The 18,067-nt window shown below is 38.3% G+C and overlaps 1 protein-coding gene across 2 annotated transcripts in view; it reads right to left on the minus strand.

The window, feature by feature from the left end:
* Positions 1 to 18,067, minus strand: part of AKAP12 (A-kinase anchoring protein 12) — a 128,375-nt gene that overhangs the window by 25,837 nt on the left and 84,471 nt on the right. Inside the window, exon 1 of one of the 2 annotated variants that reach the window (XM_054021718.1) lies at positions 13,757 to 14,013. The exons of the other annotated variant lie outside the window; for it this stretch is intronic. Within the exon in view, the coding sequence (XP_053877693.1) occupies positions 13,757 to 13,781 (25 nt within the window). The 5' untranslated portion in view covers positions 13,782 to 14,013. Of the gene's footprint in view, positions 1 to 13,756; positions 14,014 to 18,067 lie in introns of those variants that run through there. 2 annotated transcript variants of the gene reach the window in all.

Raw genomic sequence — 18,067 nt, forward strand, 5'->3', positions numbered from 1 at the left:
AAACAGCCATCAGATGGCAGCAGCTTTTGGTCACCACCAACCTGGGCTAGATTTGAAAGCCAAGAAATTTTATTCTGAGATGCTTTCTATGACCAATGGAAGTAATTTTCTTAAAGGTTTATTATGCCATCAGTGGAGGAAGGGATTACACTTGTGTTCTCATTAGCATTTACAGGAATTACATACCTGCATGAACTCCCATACATTGACAAAGGAAGAGAGAATTCTATACTTATATGCAAGTTTTGCAATATTCAGTAAAATGAAAGGGTCACCCAGTGCTCAATTTGTAATGAAACAGGTGCTGGGCTCAAGCAATTAGGTGCCGGGGCTATGAACTGCCAAGCCTAGAGATGCCAAGGCTCAGCCCTGGCAATTCCCGGCACAAAATTAAGCACTGGGATCACCCAATGAAATTATAGGCATCAGGTTTAAAACGAACATAAAAAAAAAAGTACTTCTTCACACAACCCACGGTCAACCTGTGGAACTCATTGCCAGAGGATGCTGTAAAGGCCAAAAGTATAACAGGGTTTAAATAAGAATCAGGTAAGTTCATGGAAGATAGGTCCATCGATGGCTATTAGCCAAAATGGTCAGGGATGCAACCCCATGCTCTGGGTGTCCCTAAACCTCTGACTGCTAGAAGCTGGGACTGGATGACAGGGAATGGGGATCACTCAATAAATTGCCCTGTTCTGTTCACTCCCCCTGAAGCATCTGTCACTGGCCATTGTCAGAAGACAGAATACTGAGCCAGATAGACTATTGGTCTGACTCAGTATGGCCGTTCTTATTTCTTATGTTAAATCAATGCAAATTCTAGTTTTCTTAAAAAACTAGACAAACCCCCCCCCCCGACAAATACTTAAAGAGTTTAGACAATCTGCTTTCTTGAGACCACTGCACGACCTAGCTGCATCTCTCTCCTTCCCCTTGCTCCCCCCACCGATAAATTTGAGACAGGACCATAGGCCAAGAACCTATGCTACAAGCAGAGGCCACAACGGATATGCCTCCCTAGAGCTGAGCCTAACCCTCTGTTAGACCAAAACCACCTAAACCAGCTCTCCCTCCCAGTAAAGGCAGACTCCCATTTCCATTCCTCTATTTCCCTCCCCCAACCTTTAAGGATGACAAGTAGGTGGTGCTGGTCCTGGTTTGGATGCATGTAGAGATGTTGTTTTGAGGATGGGGCCAGTCTCCTTTGCTGTTGTCTCTTGAGGGCACAAAAGAGCTGAGCGCCACCTACACAGACTGGTTGATCATTTGCACTTCTTGCCTAGAAACAAATTAAACCAAGTCATCTAAAATACAGGTGATTTACCAGACACGATAGATGTTTACCAGACAGGTAATACATTCAGCATCCCAAGCACCCTGGACTAAACTCCTCACTGAAAACAATCCCCTCCAGTGGAAGTTGTGGACCAAATCTCTATGGCAGTGGTTCCCAAAGTTTAACAACCTGTGAACCCCTTTCACTAAAAATGTCAAGTCTCACAAATCCCCTCCTAAAAATGAATGTTTCCAGGGATTTTCTCCTTTACCTGAGTATAAATTATAAAAGCTGTGATCTTGGAAATATAAAATGTGTTTTATCACATGCTTATTACACACTATTAATTATTATTTATCATTACAGTATTTTTATTACATTATGAAAACAGCAACACTCTTCCAAGAGCTCACTTTCATAGCTTGTATCAATTTGAATAAGCCTGTTATAAGACAAGGCTCCTATGTTTCATCAAGGAGTAGATGTGAAACAGCACGAAGGCATTTAAGAAGCCAACTCAAAGAGTTCCTCCTACACAAGCATTCAGGTCTTGACCAGTCCAGGCAAACAGCGCACGTTACAACAATGCTCAAACTAGTTCTTCATAATAATTTTAAAAACAATACTAGCTGCTTATTTATTTTAAAAACAGCAAAAAATATCCAGCTCCCTTTCCATTTCTTATAAGGAGTTTTGAAGTTGAAATCTCCTCAGTGTGACAGATATGCTTGCTTTGATCCTCTTAGCTCTTGGAAGTCCAGAGGCTTCAGGCTGCTGGCCCCGTGCTGCCCGGGCTATGGACAGCTCTGTCCGCCATTAGGGAATTTTTTTCCCCCAAGAATCCCCTATAACACTTCATGAACCCCAGTTTGGGAACCACTGTTCTATGGCATTGTCTTCACTACGGACTGATTCATTGGGACTCTGAAACAACCTTGAGCTAAAACTTGGGATGAGGTCCAAGAGTTACCCTGTCCTTATGAAACTGTATAAAGAAGACCTGTCCTGAGGACCTGAATCTCCTCTACCCTTTCAGCTGATGTAATGGCTATCAGAAAGGCAGTCTTCATTGATAAGTGGTACAGGGAACAGGCCTCTACGGATTCAAACGGAAGACCCAGCAACCAATAGTGTTGTCCCAAGAGGAAGGGAGCTCCTCAATGGGGACAAAAAACATAAATGGGGTAATTCAGGAATCTTGCAACTGTCGGGTGAGAAAACAGGGTGGATTGAGGGGCGATGTGCAGATATTGCAGCTCATGGATCCTTAAGGAACTGTTGAGAATTCCAGATTATTTCAGTCCTAGAAAACAGTCCAATACTCCTAAAATAGGTGATGTTAAGGGAGAAATCTGGTACTGAGATGTCCAAATAAGAAACCTCTTCTTTAGCTTTATAACTAAGTCTGGTTGAAAGTTTCCTGCGCTAGAGCGGAATGTTCTGAACCTTAGCTGAACAGCTTTTCTTTCAGTGAAATAAAGCTGCAGCTGGGTGCAGGATCTGATCATTGTTCTGCAGAGCCAGTAGGAAGATGGGGGTGGCTGTGTTGAAAGATTCATCACATCAGAATACCAGAACTGGGTGAATACCAGAGTATTCATCACATCGGATTACCAGATCTGACTGGCCCATGCTGGGACTATCATAATCATCAGTCCTACATCTTGCCTCAGTTTCCTCAATACCATTGGTATCACAGGAATCACTGGAAAGGCATACATACCTCCCAGTATCCAGGGATGATCTAGACCTAAACTCACTCTGGAACAAAACATCTCACACTTATTGTTTGGGTCAGTGGAAAACAAGTTATTTCTGAGAATCCCCTGCCATTGGAAAGGTTTTAAGAGGTTTATAAGCCTTGGAATAAATAAAGTCATGTGGCTAGTGACATCACTTTTCCAGATGCTAGGGACAATGACCTGCGCCTGGGCTCATCTTCAGGTGCTCCTTTTAGACATCAATACTAATGTTGTGACAGACATTTGCCTATAGGTGGATGTGGCCCGGGAACTGAGTGGTATCACGGCAAACTGGGACACTACCGAAGACTGACTCAGTATCTGAGGACTGACTGTAGCTCTCAGAGACTGAGGAGGCCTGCATTGATTAATCTAGGACGAATTTTCAGATATGTTTCCCTCACTCTCTATTTGGAGAAAGAAAGACAGATGGAACAGTGCCCCAGGGTATCTCCAAGACAAAGCAAGCACCAGATATGCCCATCATTAACGGGCATCAAAGCATCACATGAAGGATAGGTATTAAATCCCAGCGAAACCCTGTAAGAGAGGGCTGTGGGGATCTAGAACAACAGAAATTTTATATTACATATAAAAACAGATATAAAAGAAAGCTACACTAAATATTATATACAAGGCTAAGGGGAAAAAATTGCAGTGTGCAAAATAAGTGGACGTGGTAAGTAACTGAGAGATAGTTGGGTCCACTCTGCCATTTATGCATGTGTGTAAGGGGGTGCATGAGGATACCTGGGGCACAGGTGTGACCAATGGACACTGCTGGCCAAAAGAATTTGACCTCCCAAATCCGTGTACGCAATTACTCCTTCCTCATTATTCTGAGACTTTGTCCAATATTTATAGTCTGAATCTGACTTGGATATTTCTCCTTCATGTTTTTTTTTTTTTTTTCCCTTTCTGAAATTGATACATCACGAGTCCTGGTCTACAAACTTATGGTGGTATAACTAAAATCCACAGTCCTGAGTGATGTAGCTATTTATACCCACCTAACCCCTGGTGTAGACAGCTACTGCATCCCTGGGAGATGGAGTACCTACACTGATGGGAGAACCCCAGGGGTGTGGGTAGCTGTGCCACTGCAGCGCTGTAAGTGTAGACAAGCTCTGAGTATGTGATGCACAAGGTCTTGAAGGGATGGTCAGTGTGAAGCTGCAGACCAGGTGCCAGCTGATACCGGAGCTCCAGGCCAATTCACTTGTGTATTAGTATACAGTAGAAACTCAAGAATTACGAACACCAGAGTTACGAACTGACCAGTCAACCACACACCTCATTTGGAACCGGAAGTGCACAATCAGGCAGCAGCAGGGACAAAATAAATACATACATACAAATGTAGTACAGTACTGTGTTAAACAAACTACTAAAAAAATAAAGGGAAAGCAGCATTTTTCTTCGTTATAGTAAAGTGTCAAAGTTGTATTAAGTCTATGCTCAGTTGTAAACTTTGGAAAGAACAACCATAGCGTTTTGTTCAGAGTTACGAACATTTCAGAGTTATGAACAACCTCCATTCCCGAGGTGTTCATAACTCTGAGGTTCTACTGTAGATCAAAATGATTGTTAAATGTATCAGAGTGTATTTGGTATTTAAACTTCATTAAAAGTAGTGGGGTGCTACTTGCATTGTTTTCACTTATCTGTATCCTGTTATAATGTAGTAAACATTTACATTGTGGAGACCCCTGTAACTAAATAACCCATCAAATGAGAAAAGCCTTGTGGAATGCAAATGAAGAATTGTGAGAGAAAAGAGCTAATTTCAAAGCAAGTGGTCACTGTGCATGTGATGACTGGAGGTCAAAAGACTCAAAATGCATTCCTCACTCTCCATCATCGAAAAGCTCATGAAAAAGCCTACGTGTGACGGTGTGGTGGCATTGTCATCTTGTTTTCTGTAAGAAGCAGAAGCTAGAGTACCAATTGATCTGGGGTAAGTTGGTCTCTCGGGACTGTAAGCAACCCAGAATGATCCCAGAGTTCACATTTGTTACTGGCTTGGTGAAGTCTAATTATGGAACATTCCACCAGCTTAGGGTGTCCACCCTGTTTTCTGACAGTCAGCCCTGAGGTAGACACTCAGTTGTCAGCCAACTCCAGACAGCGTGACAGTTAATATCCATCAAACCTGAGATTATATTTATCCACAGTTTGATTATTCATGACATTTAAAGAAAAATGGCTGGAATTCTTTGCAGTTATGGAAAAGATGCCAAATAATTGGAAGTATCCGCTCTTCCATCTGTGAGTGGAAGACAACTCTGCAGGAAATCAAGAGCTTTTTTTTTTTTTTTTTGGGGGGGGGGGGGGGGAGAAAAAGTATCTTCAAAATGAATATGGCTGCTGGTAATTTTTCAGCTGCCACTTACCTACCTTAACATTTGAGCTCTTCCCTGCCAAAGCAGAAGCAAAGTAATTATGCATGCATACAAAAATGCCACAGTTTAAAGTAGCTAAGTATCAAAATACATATTTCCACATTGAAAACTTTGCCAGCATGCTTCATGACAGGACTCAGACTGCAGCATTGAAACACCAGACAATTACCACATTACTGAAAAGAACAGCAGATGGCAGTACAGCAACATTTTTACAGCTACTCTATAGTTTATCAGGCACATGTGTCTGCCTCTCTTGAAGTTCATGGTATACAAAAATAGGTAATATCAAGATTTAAGTATCATTAATGGTTTGTCAAATTACATTAGCCCTAAGTTAATATCTTAGGCTTTGTTTGTTTCTTTGAGATGCAGGGGAAGATCCTTGAGCAATGAATCTGAAATGACAGATAACATTGTATACAAGAGGACATTAAGGGTGAAATCCTGGCCCCATTTAAATCAATGAGACTTGACGTCAATTATTCTACCAGACCCCTGATATTGTGTAAGAGGTGAAACTAAAAGGATGAGAATGTGCATTCCTTTGCTCTGTAGATCTGACTGGAATGCTAAGAATACACAAAGAAAAATAGATCAAAGTCAAATGGCCACAACTTTGGGACAAGTATTATTCTTCACCAGACATTTGGATAAATGCAGTAATTCTGCAACAGGGCACAAAGGGTAAAATTTTCAAAACTGCCTAAGTCACACTTTCAAAAGTGACTTAAGCTTCTATGTCCCTCTGGAAGAGACTGCATCTTTGTGCATGAACAGTGCATTGTGGATATGATTGGAATACAAACAAACCTAAAAATACATCTACAAGATTCCCAAGTAACGAACTAGGAAGAAAAAGGTAGTATTCATATCCACATTTAATAGCTCAATGACAGACAACTGCTTATTCAACAACTGGACTCTCTAATGGCAATTGTATTTATCTGACAAGTAAAAATCTTCCTTTTAATTATACACACAGGACTGTATAACCTCAGTTGTACAGTCTAACATCCAGTAACATCCTTGCCCCCATGGAATTTTAAGTCGGTAAAAGTTCAAACTGAGTAATTTGCAAGGGCAGGAATTGGGATAAAACACTTCTAAAAGAATCTGGGATTACTCTCCCTTTGGGAATGTATGTCTTTTGTAGACTTCAGTGCATTCCACAAGCAAAAATATTTATCTGAGAATCCTAGGTAGGAAGGGCTTAGCAATGGTCTTAGTGCAATTAACTTTACCAGACACAGGTAACTCTCTTTCTCTAACGCCCAGTGAAAAATGAGTATCGTGAATAAGTGATTTATTGATTTTTTTTCTGGGTTTTTAAATCTTAAAAAATTAAAGCCATACGATTCACATGCTGAGAGGAAACAAGAAAGAAACCCAAACAATCTATGAAAATCGTTCTTTCATTCATTCTTCGCCCTAGAAAGCATACTTCAGTTAAGTCATTTCCACAAAACTATAGTTTAATGGGAAGCTTGTCCCAAAGTATGAGTGGAATTTCCCAAAGGGAAAAGGGTTGGGCCCTTCAAATACGAGGCATGTATCAGATATTTGAAAAATGATTAGTAAAATGAGGGGAAAGCAACCTGTGACAACAGAAGTAATTTAATATTGCTATAGTTTAAGATCTAACAGTGTTTCTATGATTAAAACCCTCAATTTCAGGTAGCAAGCAGCAAAATTGGGGGGGGGGGGGAATCAGAGAGAGTCGGATCTTTCTCCTCCTTTGCCCCACGGATCTTTCTCCTCCTTTGCCCCACGACTGGACTTTTAACAGCCCAGCCAGCAATGCTGCCTGGAGCCACCTGGGTCCCTTTTCAACCAGGCATGGAAAACCGGACCTCTGGCAAACCTAGCTGGCCCTTAGTCAACTGATTAAGTTCATGGAGCAAAGGTTGTGGGGCTGGGGGGGAAGGGAGGGGGAGAATTGCTTGGTAGATGTATACTGGTGGAATTTGAGCTCTGGGACTCTCTGAGCCCGGTGCTTGAGCTACCCTGAGCCCAAACATCTATACAGCAGTTTTTAGCCTAGCAGCCTGATCCCTCTATGCCTAACTCAGCTGACCTGGGCCAGCCATGACCATGCCATGGGTCTTTTATTCCTGTGTAGGTGTACCCAAAGAGGTCAGAAAGCCTCATGCTCTCTCCATCAACCTCTCTAATCTGCAATGCTTGAGGCAACATGCTTGTTCTTTCTCAGACTGAAACCCTGCTTCTCCTTGATGATTTGCAGATCGAAGGAGGAATCAGTAAAGGAGAGGGCATTTGGGGAATGCAGATTGGTACTGGAGGTGCCAGAGGCAGGAAGGGCCAGCAGGAACAAGGATAATAAGTATAGTGATGACTCATTCTAGGCAAGAATCTTGACCTAGACCAGCCTCCTAGAAGCTAGAAATTGTCCCTCAAGGCACAAGGCCTCCTAATGGCTCCTCTTAACCCTTGCGAAGTGTTGAACCCTAAGAATTAACTATTGTCTCAAAGGGTTAAATTGGTTCTTTAGTTTTTCAAAACTAGAGGTGCAGAAAATATATACAAGTTTACCAGTTTGGGTTCTTTTTTGGTATTCTTAAAACCCAAATACACAGTTTAATTTCAGTTTAACAAGAAACCGGACCAGAATGGGAACTAATCAGTTGCTTTTTCTGTTTTAAAGATCGAGTGCTTGCTGAGTCTGACAGATGCAGGACTGCTGTTCATAAAGGCATTGTTTTATATGCATGGTAATCACTTAAAGTGTTTTTACTTCTCATTTTTTAGTACTATTGTTCATAGCATACTAAGACAATGTCTGTAAAATGCTTTGAAGATAAAAATAGAGCTGTATATTTACTATGAAAGCTACAGATATGTAGTAAGCATTAATGAATAAAATTTCTAAATGTAGTTTGTGGGCTATGTAGTAAGCTTTTTAAAATTACTTGAGCAATTTTATAATAATTAAGAGTTTTCAAGGCCATTTGGATTAAATACCTACCCCTAATTTCAATACTTCATTAAATGAAAGTTAGAAGAAAATGATGAGTACAAAAAGTGTACATTCAAATAACTTCCATCCTTTAATAATAATAATAAAAAAGGTAAGTCAAATATTTAGGATGAGGGCTAAAACTGTCTTTACCACAAACACCCCGTATACCACACATGTAACAATGTGCTGCTGGAGTGACAAGACATGGGTCATAAGAACATGGGTCATCTCACACAATGCATCAGCTCAGTACTTACCTAGAACTTTACTGCCTAAATCAACCGGTAAGTGTTTTTAATTGAATGGTATAGTCTGACCTCTAATAAAACTGCAAGGGCATTATAGTATTTTATGTGGGCTTTAAGGAGCAAGGATGCTTGATTTTACAAACTTTTATGGTAGCTAGGTGTCCGGAGGATAAGAATTTATTAGCAGCAACATATAACTGAAAAAGTATTGATACAACATTATGATTTTCATACATATTTCAGTCATTTCCTATCTCATTAAAATCCAATGAACAACATAGAGAATTAATAACCTTTTCTGCATTTATCTTCTATTAAGTTAGCAGATACTGTTGGCAGCTTTTCTTAATTCGTCCTACCATCTCCCTTCCCTTTAGGGGTGAGAATGTATTCCATTTATAGTATTTGGAAGAGAGAAAAAAACATCTCAGGCTGCAACAGTTAAATCTGCAGCATTTCATGTTCTCGCAGTCAACCATGTCAACATCTGGAGCTGGTTGAGTTTTCTCCCCCTAGGATTTGTAGCACAGCCCTGGATTTTTTCCATAAATTCCCTACATTCTAAATCCATCAGATATATGTCATACACACCCAACACCCCTCTTCCAAACTCCACTAGTCATTGAAAGACTCCAAACAAGGTTTTTTGGTCTTAGTTTATTAAATGTTTAAATATTAATGGCCAAATTCTGCTCTTGGTCATATATTGTGATTACTGGGGTTACATGAGTATAAATGAAAGTCTCTGGCTTAAACCCAAGGCATAAAGGATATTAACAGTATTTTGCCTCCATTGTGTCTAGAGTTACAACACATGTGACATGTAAAAACCACCCACTGTTCTGACACTCTCACAACAGCCAGACACAACAGGGCAATTTTAAGAATGAATTTGGATGGACAGATTTCCTTGCTTCTGATAGTTTAATTCACACCTTTTACTATTTACATGTATTTGTTGGACTTGTTTAGCTTTTGTTATTAATAGAAGCATGAAAAGAAAATTATGAAAGGAGTCCAAAGTTTATAAGTCTTGTAAAAGCAATAACTCTTGATGGTCTATCATGTCAAAAATATACTTTAAAAAGATGTTTACTTTGCAAAGATTTGTTTGATAGGATAGCTATTTGTAGATATTAGTCAATTTGACTTTTTCTAGCAAGCAAAAGACAAGCTGTGGATTTCAATTTTAATTATGGAAAATTAGAATTAGATATTGTTTTATAACCCCAGGTGTGGGATTTTTTTGGACCTCAGATTTGAGGGTATAGCTTTTAATAATAAATCAGATGATCAGTCAGTTAGCCTTACTAATAAAATAACTTAAAGGAAAGATTTTAGACATGACTTTTTCAAGAGCTATATTAAATTTTAAACTGAAAAGCATAATGTACTGCAGTCTGGAGCACTGCTGATTCTTGACAAGGTATTTTGCAAGTCTTTTCTCTCCTTGCTGACCTTCCAATGGCTATATTTACATCTACACCCTCAAATTACAAATACCTCCTTTTAAAGTCTATACTACATCCGTCACCACTCTATCCACTCACCTATTTTTGAGCACAGATTTACCTTGCCTAATTGTGGGGAGGGGTTTCATTGTAGATAGCAGTAATTAGCATTTAAAGGAGATTTACATACTGGATTTCACAATGAACACTTGTAATCCATGACCTTTCCAGTGATTTATTTCAGAGATTTAAATACAAATTCATGGTTGACTCCACCTTCAAACCACCTTCGATGCTCCTAGTAGTGTTTAACAAATTGGTAGTCAAGCAGTTGAATGTTGTAATCCCACACTTTTTTTATTTACATAAAAGAAATAAAGGGGGGGGGGGGCATAAGTCAATTACCATTTTGTTTCTCTGTGAAAAAGCACAATCATGGTCCTGATGAAGGTATACCTCTACCTCAATATAACGCTGTGCTGTGCTGTCCTCCTGTGCTGTCCTCCCGAGCCCAAAAAAAAAAAAATCTTACCGCGTTATAACGTGCTTCGATCTAGTTATATTGAACTTGCTTTGATCCACCAAAGTGTGCAGGCCCGCCCACCCCCAGCACTGCTTTACCGCATTATATCCGAATTCTTGTTATACCGAATTCTTGTTATATCGGGTCACGTTATATCCAGGCAGAGGTGTAATTAAATTTATATTAACTTAAAAGAAAGCACAAGCATTACTAATGTTATGGTATTGCCTTCCATCATAAACACCTTATTTTCAGACATTTATGATATAGCTGTAAAAGTCTGCTCCAGACTGAGGTCTGACTTATGAAATTCCTGCCATGGGATACTGTATTTTACCAATTTAACAACATATTTATATTTTTATCTAAATATTTCTAAAACACATTTAAGTTGTTTTGATGCTCTTTAAGAGAGCTAACAATTTTTCAGTTACTTACTGTATTTAGAGATTCTTTGCTAAATGAATTTCTTACAACCATTCTGCTTTCAAGTCATCCTAGCTACTAAGCAGGTTAACCAAACCAACATGCTACAAATAATTATGACAGCTGGGTTTTAAGCTTGGCTACTCTCCTCATGTTCAGAGGTATTTAAAAAAAAATTCTTAGTTTCCCCAATATGACATATAGTTGTAACACTACTACTCAGATATTTGAAAAAAATACCTGATGCATTAGGGACAAACAAGAATTTAAAGTTATATATCATAGTATTTACTTAAGAGTGTTGTTATAAATGTAAATCAGGATGTTTCTGAAATGTAACAATGAATAATGCCAATTCACAATGAGAACCAGATTGAAAGTTCTCCTTCTCAGGACATCTTAATGAAGGATAAATTTTAGCATTACTTGCAAACTGCACAAGAGATTTACATGGATTTACATTAATTTACAATACTGTGAGCTCACATATTCCTTCTTATATATAAAAAAAAAAAAAAGTGTAGACCTCTACATTCAGATGGTAACTAGTCCTATGAGCAAGTTTAAATGCTTGCAAAATGTAGTTCAAATGCAATCATTCTACAATTTACCCAAGTCAGTTTGGTAGTTCATTATCTTTTTCCTTTCTTTCATCATTCTTGTGACCCTATAAAAAAGTTTCCTCAAAAATAAATAATACATAAATTAGCCTTTAATTACTAGCAATAAAAGAAAAGAGCCCTTGAGGATAGACTCAGCGTGCAATAAGCTCATTAAGCATCTAGTTTAATGAAAACCCCATTGTAAACAACAGCGCCAAGTAAAGCTTGAGCCAGAGAACCCCCCTTCTTTCCCCCAACCCCGCCAGCTGTTACAGACCACATACCATCCTCCCCCAGGCTCAAATTCTCCCACAGCTAGACTTTTGGAGGTTTTATCCTCAGTAGAAATGCTGTACCGTTGATAAAACAATTCAAACATGAAAAGCCAGGATTCAGGTATTTGTCATGTCCATTTACTAGCTCAAGTAAATGCCATGAGGGAGAATGAATAGTTATTCAAAGAGTTAAGATAGGAACAGATTATAAAAATTTCTTTAGTAATCAGCTGAAGGCAAAATTCATAGAGACCGCAAGTAAGTCGACGGAAGTAATAAAATTTTGTTTTGCTCATACTCTGGCTAAATTTCTGATCACTTTAAATTTTCACAAGAAGGGACTATCTGCACAAACAACTCTGTGAAGAGGTGTTTTCAAAATCCCCAGTTTTTAAATTGTAGTACCTTTCATTAAAGCCAAACAAACAATTTGTAGTATTTTCCTGACACGCCCACAAAAATGTTGATCTCTTTAAGATGTAGTTTAAAATACAAATTGTTTAACGGCTAGGGAGTGACAGTTCCATTCTTCACACTACTCTTAGTCAAACACTTCATTTTCAATAGCTATTACTATTACTATCATAAAGACAAACAATTGAGCAAGGAATGTACTTTTTTAATTAACAAAGTGAAGTGAATGGTGATCATTTGCCCTCCAGAAGTTAAAAAAAAAAATGAAATTGGAGTTTTTTTAAAAAATAAACTTTTTTTTGTTTTTAAAAGTCCTTATACTGCACTTAACTGTATGAGTGTGGGACAAATACTAGACTGCATAAAACATGTAAAGTCTAAACATCCAAGTTTTCTGGGAAACAATGCCTGAGGGGACACATCAAAAACAACAAACTTTTTTCAAAACAGTTATCTACCTGATGTATGGGAAAATAGCTGATATAACAAAACTGGTCATTCATAATAAAGTTCAATGTAAAACAAAGTTTTAACAAGTTCGTTAAATTCTTCAGAGTTCAAGGTTGCAAGAAGTACATTAGAATGCCTTCTAAGAAACCCTGAATGCTACTATTAAGTACTAATCTACATACACAAGGAAAACCTCTAGTGACTGAACTCAAATGTATAGAGAAATTAATATAGGTTTCCTTTTTGTAAGCTACTCTCAAACAGCAATTTTTATTTTGCCATTTTAAATTAAACACTATCAAGCAACAAAGATACATTAATGTTTTTGTAGGGTCTAAATTATATCCCCTTCCATACATCTGTTTCAATTCCATTTAACTAATTTGAGTCTAAAGGATAGTAATTTTGTATTACATTATCTCTTGATTCGTACTTATCAACAGACTCAAGACAGTCATGGCTAGTTTTTCTTTTCCACTTATCCTTTAATTCAGCTGCTAGTTTATTTTCTGCTACTCCAACATAAGTCATTATTTCTCTGAAACCCAGGAGCCTATCAATTGTTCTTGTATTACAAATTCTATATCACATGTCCTATTAAAAGTGACAAGAAATTCCAACATATATACTCTAAACTTGGCAATGGTTCTTATTCAGATAAAATGTTTAAGCCAACTTCTTTAAAGTGCGTCCCCCTTCTGCTCCCCCGCCCCGCATGCTACCGGGAAAGTTTTAAGAAATAAAACAATGTTTGTGAAAGTTAAAGGAGCACTCCTGTGTGCACAGACACTCTCTGCCACACCCTAGACGCTGAGCCATCCCTGTAGGCAGTAAAAAAAAAAACAAACCCACACACAACCCAAAACACTTGCAGCATAAGTTCACCTAGATGGCACAAACCACACAGAAAGCCAATAATCAATATAGTCAACACATACAGTTTAGCAATACCACTTCCTCCTACCTGTAATCGTTATGGTCCCCAGCATTTTTAAAACAACTCTGATGACAAATTTTCTCCCCAGAGTATGATGCTCCCTTATTTCTGTCCTGTGAAGACTCAGTGTAATCAAGAGTGACACAGCAAAACAGCCTCTTGCATTAACAAGAGCAGACGGAATCTTTCCTCCACTGCCTGTGAGGAAAGCAAACTGAAGTCGCCTTGCAACAGTCCCTCTTACTTGATAGACAGTCCTTTGTGGTCCATTCGGTTCTCAGCTGTTCGCCTTAGGACTAGAAGCAACTGACTGGGGTGGGCAGACCATGTGGTTCGTTTTAAGGAAAACCCCTCCCCTTGCCCACTCCAGTTCCTGTTGTTGGCCAGCAGCCCAGCCCCTCATGTGGAGACCTGGGAATTGTTTAAATAAAGACTGCTGAAATACACCTTAACTACTTTGTTCCCAATATTTTACTACTTTTAAATCTTTATGTCAGAGAACACTTTTAAAAAAAAAAATTGTGAGGGAATTCCAGAAGTCTGCTACACTAGTTTCCTCTAGTCCTCTCTCTCCAGCCCAAATATCAAGGCAGTGTTTAAAATGTGGATACTATTTTGAATTGGGTTACTTAAGAATGACTTCTCAATTTAAAGAAAAATGGTGCAAAGGGAAAAAACAACCCCAAAACACTTCCTCCACTTTCAGGCTGTTTTCCTCACTACAACCTGCCTGCCTAGGTATCTGGGAAAAAGACCGCTAGACGGGACACATCTACTACAGATTTGCTATAAAGTCTGTTACCCTTTTTCTTAGCAGAAGACATATATTTTAAAAAACCTCTCAAGTATCTTGAACACAAAAACAGTCTCTGATCTCTCCCCTACCTCCCAAGTCCTGTTTAAAAGCCAAGTACATCTTACTGTTAAGTATATTAGAAACACAGTTTTGTATTGCTAGTATCTATGAAGCTGTTTTCTCCCCTCCCATGTGGTTAAAAGGCACAGAGGAGACTTTTTACTTGGAAATCTCTACACAAAATGTAAAATTTACCCCAAATTGTCCTGTCAAGAAGGGTAGTTGCACGCCCAAATCTGATGATTTTCCTGGGATCTATATGGATCCTGGTGATCCATGAGAAGCCAGGGCCATCCATGCAGAGGCCCTCTCTTGCCACAATAGCTCTAACCCCCAGCACCAAACACCCTCTACCCTTAACTACAACCTACCCTCTATGCCCCCACTTCCAGAAACTCTGAGCTGGCCATGGCAAATCCTGAAGCTACATGGGGCAATAAAAAAAAATTAATACAGCATGGAGCCCATACATCTCAAGGTGCCAAGACCTAAATGTAAACTCCATGTGCAAAAAAGATCCAAAAATAAAGGACAGAAAAAAATAATCCAGCAGAAACCTTGCAACACCACTGGGATTCATTCATCTACTCTAAAGAACCTTCTCCTTCCTATAACCTCAGTTTCATGGTTCTTTATTTCTCATTTTAAATAATTTCCAACAATAAAAGAAGGGGGACATCAAATTTCTGTGGAACGTAGGGAACTTTAGAGCAAATGAGTAATGTTCCTCAAATGTTTGAGAGGTATTGCTAGGGCCCTGCTTCCACCCCTTCTCTTTACATATGCCCCAGGCCACACAGAAAACCCTCTACTGGTCCAGAGAAGGCAGGCATGCTGATGATCAACATTTCAGAAATGTAGTTTTTTACTTGAGAAACTGGCTTCCCAATAGTTGGCTCTGCAGCTGTTTTTAAAATGGTGCCATTAGTAGCAATAGTTTTCACTTTGTGTGGGGATTTTTTATTTCCTCTCAGTACCTTTCATAACCCCACTCCTCTTCCTCCCTTCTAAAGAGCAATTCTCTGGATGTTTTTGGATTACGTTTGTTCTCCCCTTTAATACAGATTTTATTACCAACTAGGCCCAATCCTATTTCTCTTGACTTCAGTAGGAGCCTAATTAGATCCAAATAATGGAACACCACTAGCACAACCAGAAGAGTAGAAATTATAAGGGAATTTGTAGGATTTATAAGCCAAACTGCTCAAATACAATCTTCATGCTGCCAGTTTCCAGCAAGAAAAAGGCTGACCAATTTGGTCTCCAATTTTGATTCTGAGAGGAAGTTCCAGTCTGTTGTTCATCATGCATTTTAGTGTCATAAATTTCATATTTTTTAAATGCTTGGTTTTCAAAGTTTCTGTGCATCCACAACTCCAAATGAAATAAATTAAAGTTGCTGGTGCTTAGTATCTACAAAAAAACAGGCCTTTAGAAATGTTTTGCTTCTAGAACCATGAGCTCCAATGCCTGAACAGTTATATGATCTCTGATTTCATTACATCTTACTTCAGTTTTAATTTTTAAGACATACCTTAAAGTTTAAGGTAATTTTTCCCTCCATAATGCGAGGTGTAGAGATTACCCATCCTCAAGATGAACCCATCAATTTAAAGTAAACTCTTAACAAGAAACATCAAGTTCTTGCCATCTTTGGAAAATAGTTATAAAATGAAGGAGACAAATACAACATAGATCCATGTGAAATGGGCAGTTGCTGTATTTGGGAGCAAAATATTAATCTCCACAAATACTTAGTGCTTCATCATGGAGCTAGGCAAACTCTCACACAACTTTGTATTCTTTACAACCCATTTAATAATTAAAGGAATGCAAGGCAGTTGATGGCATTTGCTGATAATTGCTCTTTTATACAGGAGGAAGAGGTAGAGTAGAGTAAAAAGAAGAGAATATGTACTAGTAGTCAGACAATGGAAAAAAAACATAGTTGTAAAGTAGCCCTTATGAAAATGGTTAAAAGCTTGTTTAATTTGTTTTTATGTTTGTAAAGCCATGGAAACAGAGCATGGCTGACTGTCAAAGAACTCAATTTAGAGATAGTCCACTTTGATCTATTCTCTCAAAAGTAATCAGGGACAAGCTGTGGAGTTCATCTGATTAGTTACTGCATCTGGGTTTACAATGAAAAGAGACTATCTATCAAGATAAAAAAAACCCAGAAGATTCAGAATAAAAACAAATCATCAGCATACAATACAGATGACCCCCTATTAAGTTAATTGAACAGAATTTGTGGTAAATCATTACCTTTAGAGGATTTTTAAACCACAAACAGCATTGAGGCCTTCCTGAGTACAGTTTTTTAAATATTTTTTAATCAGGGAATGTTTAAGTAGAACAGTGGTTCTCAAGGTCTTCTAGGTCAGTGGTTCCCAAACTTTAACAACTGTGAACCCCTTTCACTAAAATGTCAAGTCTCACGAACCCCCTCCTAAAAATGTCTATTTCCAGGGATTTTCTCCTTTACCCAAGTATAAATTATAAAAGCAGTGATCTTGGAAATATAAAATTTGTTTTTATGATATGCTTATTACACACTATTTATTATTAATTATTATTTATCATTACAGTATTTTTATTACATTATTAAAATGGCAACACTCTTCCAAGAACTCACTTTCATAGCTTGTATCAATTTGAATAAGCCTGTTATAAGACAAGGCTCCTATGTTTCATCAAGGAGTATCAGATGTGAAACAGTATGAAGGTATTTAAGAAGCCAACTCAAAGAGTTCCTCTTACACAAGCATTCAGATCTTGAGCAGTCCAGTTACAACAAAGCTTAAACTTGTTCTTCATAATAATTTTAAAAACAATACTCGCTGCCTATTTCATTTTAAAAACAGCAAAAAATATCCACCTCCCTTTCCATTTCTTATAAGGAGTCTTGAAGTTTAAATCTCCTCAGTGTGATAGATAGGCTTGCTTTCATCTGCTTAGCTCTTGGAAGTCCAGAGGCTCCAGGCTACTGGTCACATGCTGCCCAGAGTTCCTAGGGACAGCTGTGTCCACCATTAGGGAATTTTTTCCCCTAGAACCCCCTGTAACATTTCACGAACCCCAGTTTGGGAACCACTGTTCTAGGGGATACATCAACTCATCTAGATATTTGCTTAGTTTTACAACAGACTACATAAAATGCACTAGCGAAGTCAGTACAAACTAAAATTTCATACAGACAATGACTTATTAATACTACTCTTTATACTATACACTGAAATGTAAGTACAATATTTATATCCAAATTGATTTATTTTATAATTATATGGTAAAAATGAGAACGTAAGCAATGTTTCAGTAATAGTGACACTTTTGTATTTTTGTGTTTTATGTTCATAAGCAAGTAGTTTTTAAGTGAGGTAAAATTTGGGGGCAAATCAGACTCCTAAAAGGGGTAGAGTAGTCTGGAAAGGTTGAAAGCAATTTTGTTGTTTTGGTGAAAATCTATAAGGACACTTATT

This window comes from Malaclemys terrapin, chromosome 3 (assembly GCF_027887155.1).
Source record: "Malaclemys terrapin pileata isolate rMalTer1 chromosome 3, rMalTer1.hap1, whole genome shotgun sequence".
Taxonomy (NCBI): domain Eukaryota; kingdom Metazoa; phylum Chordata; order Testudines; family Emydidae; genus Malaclemys; species Malaclemys terrapin.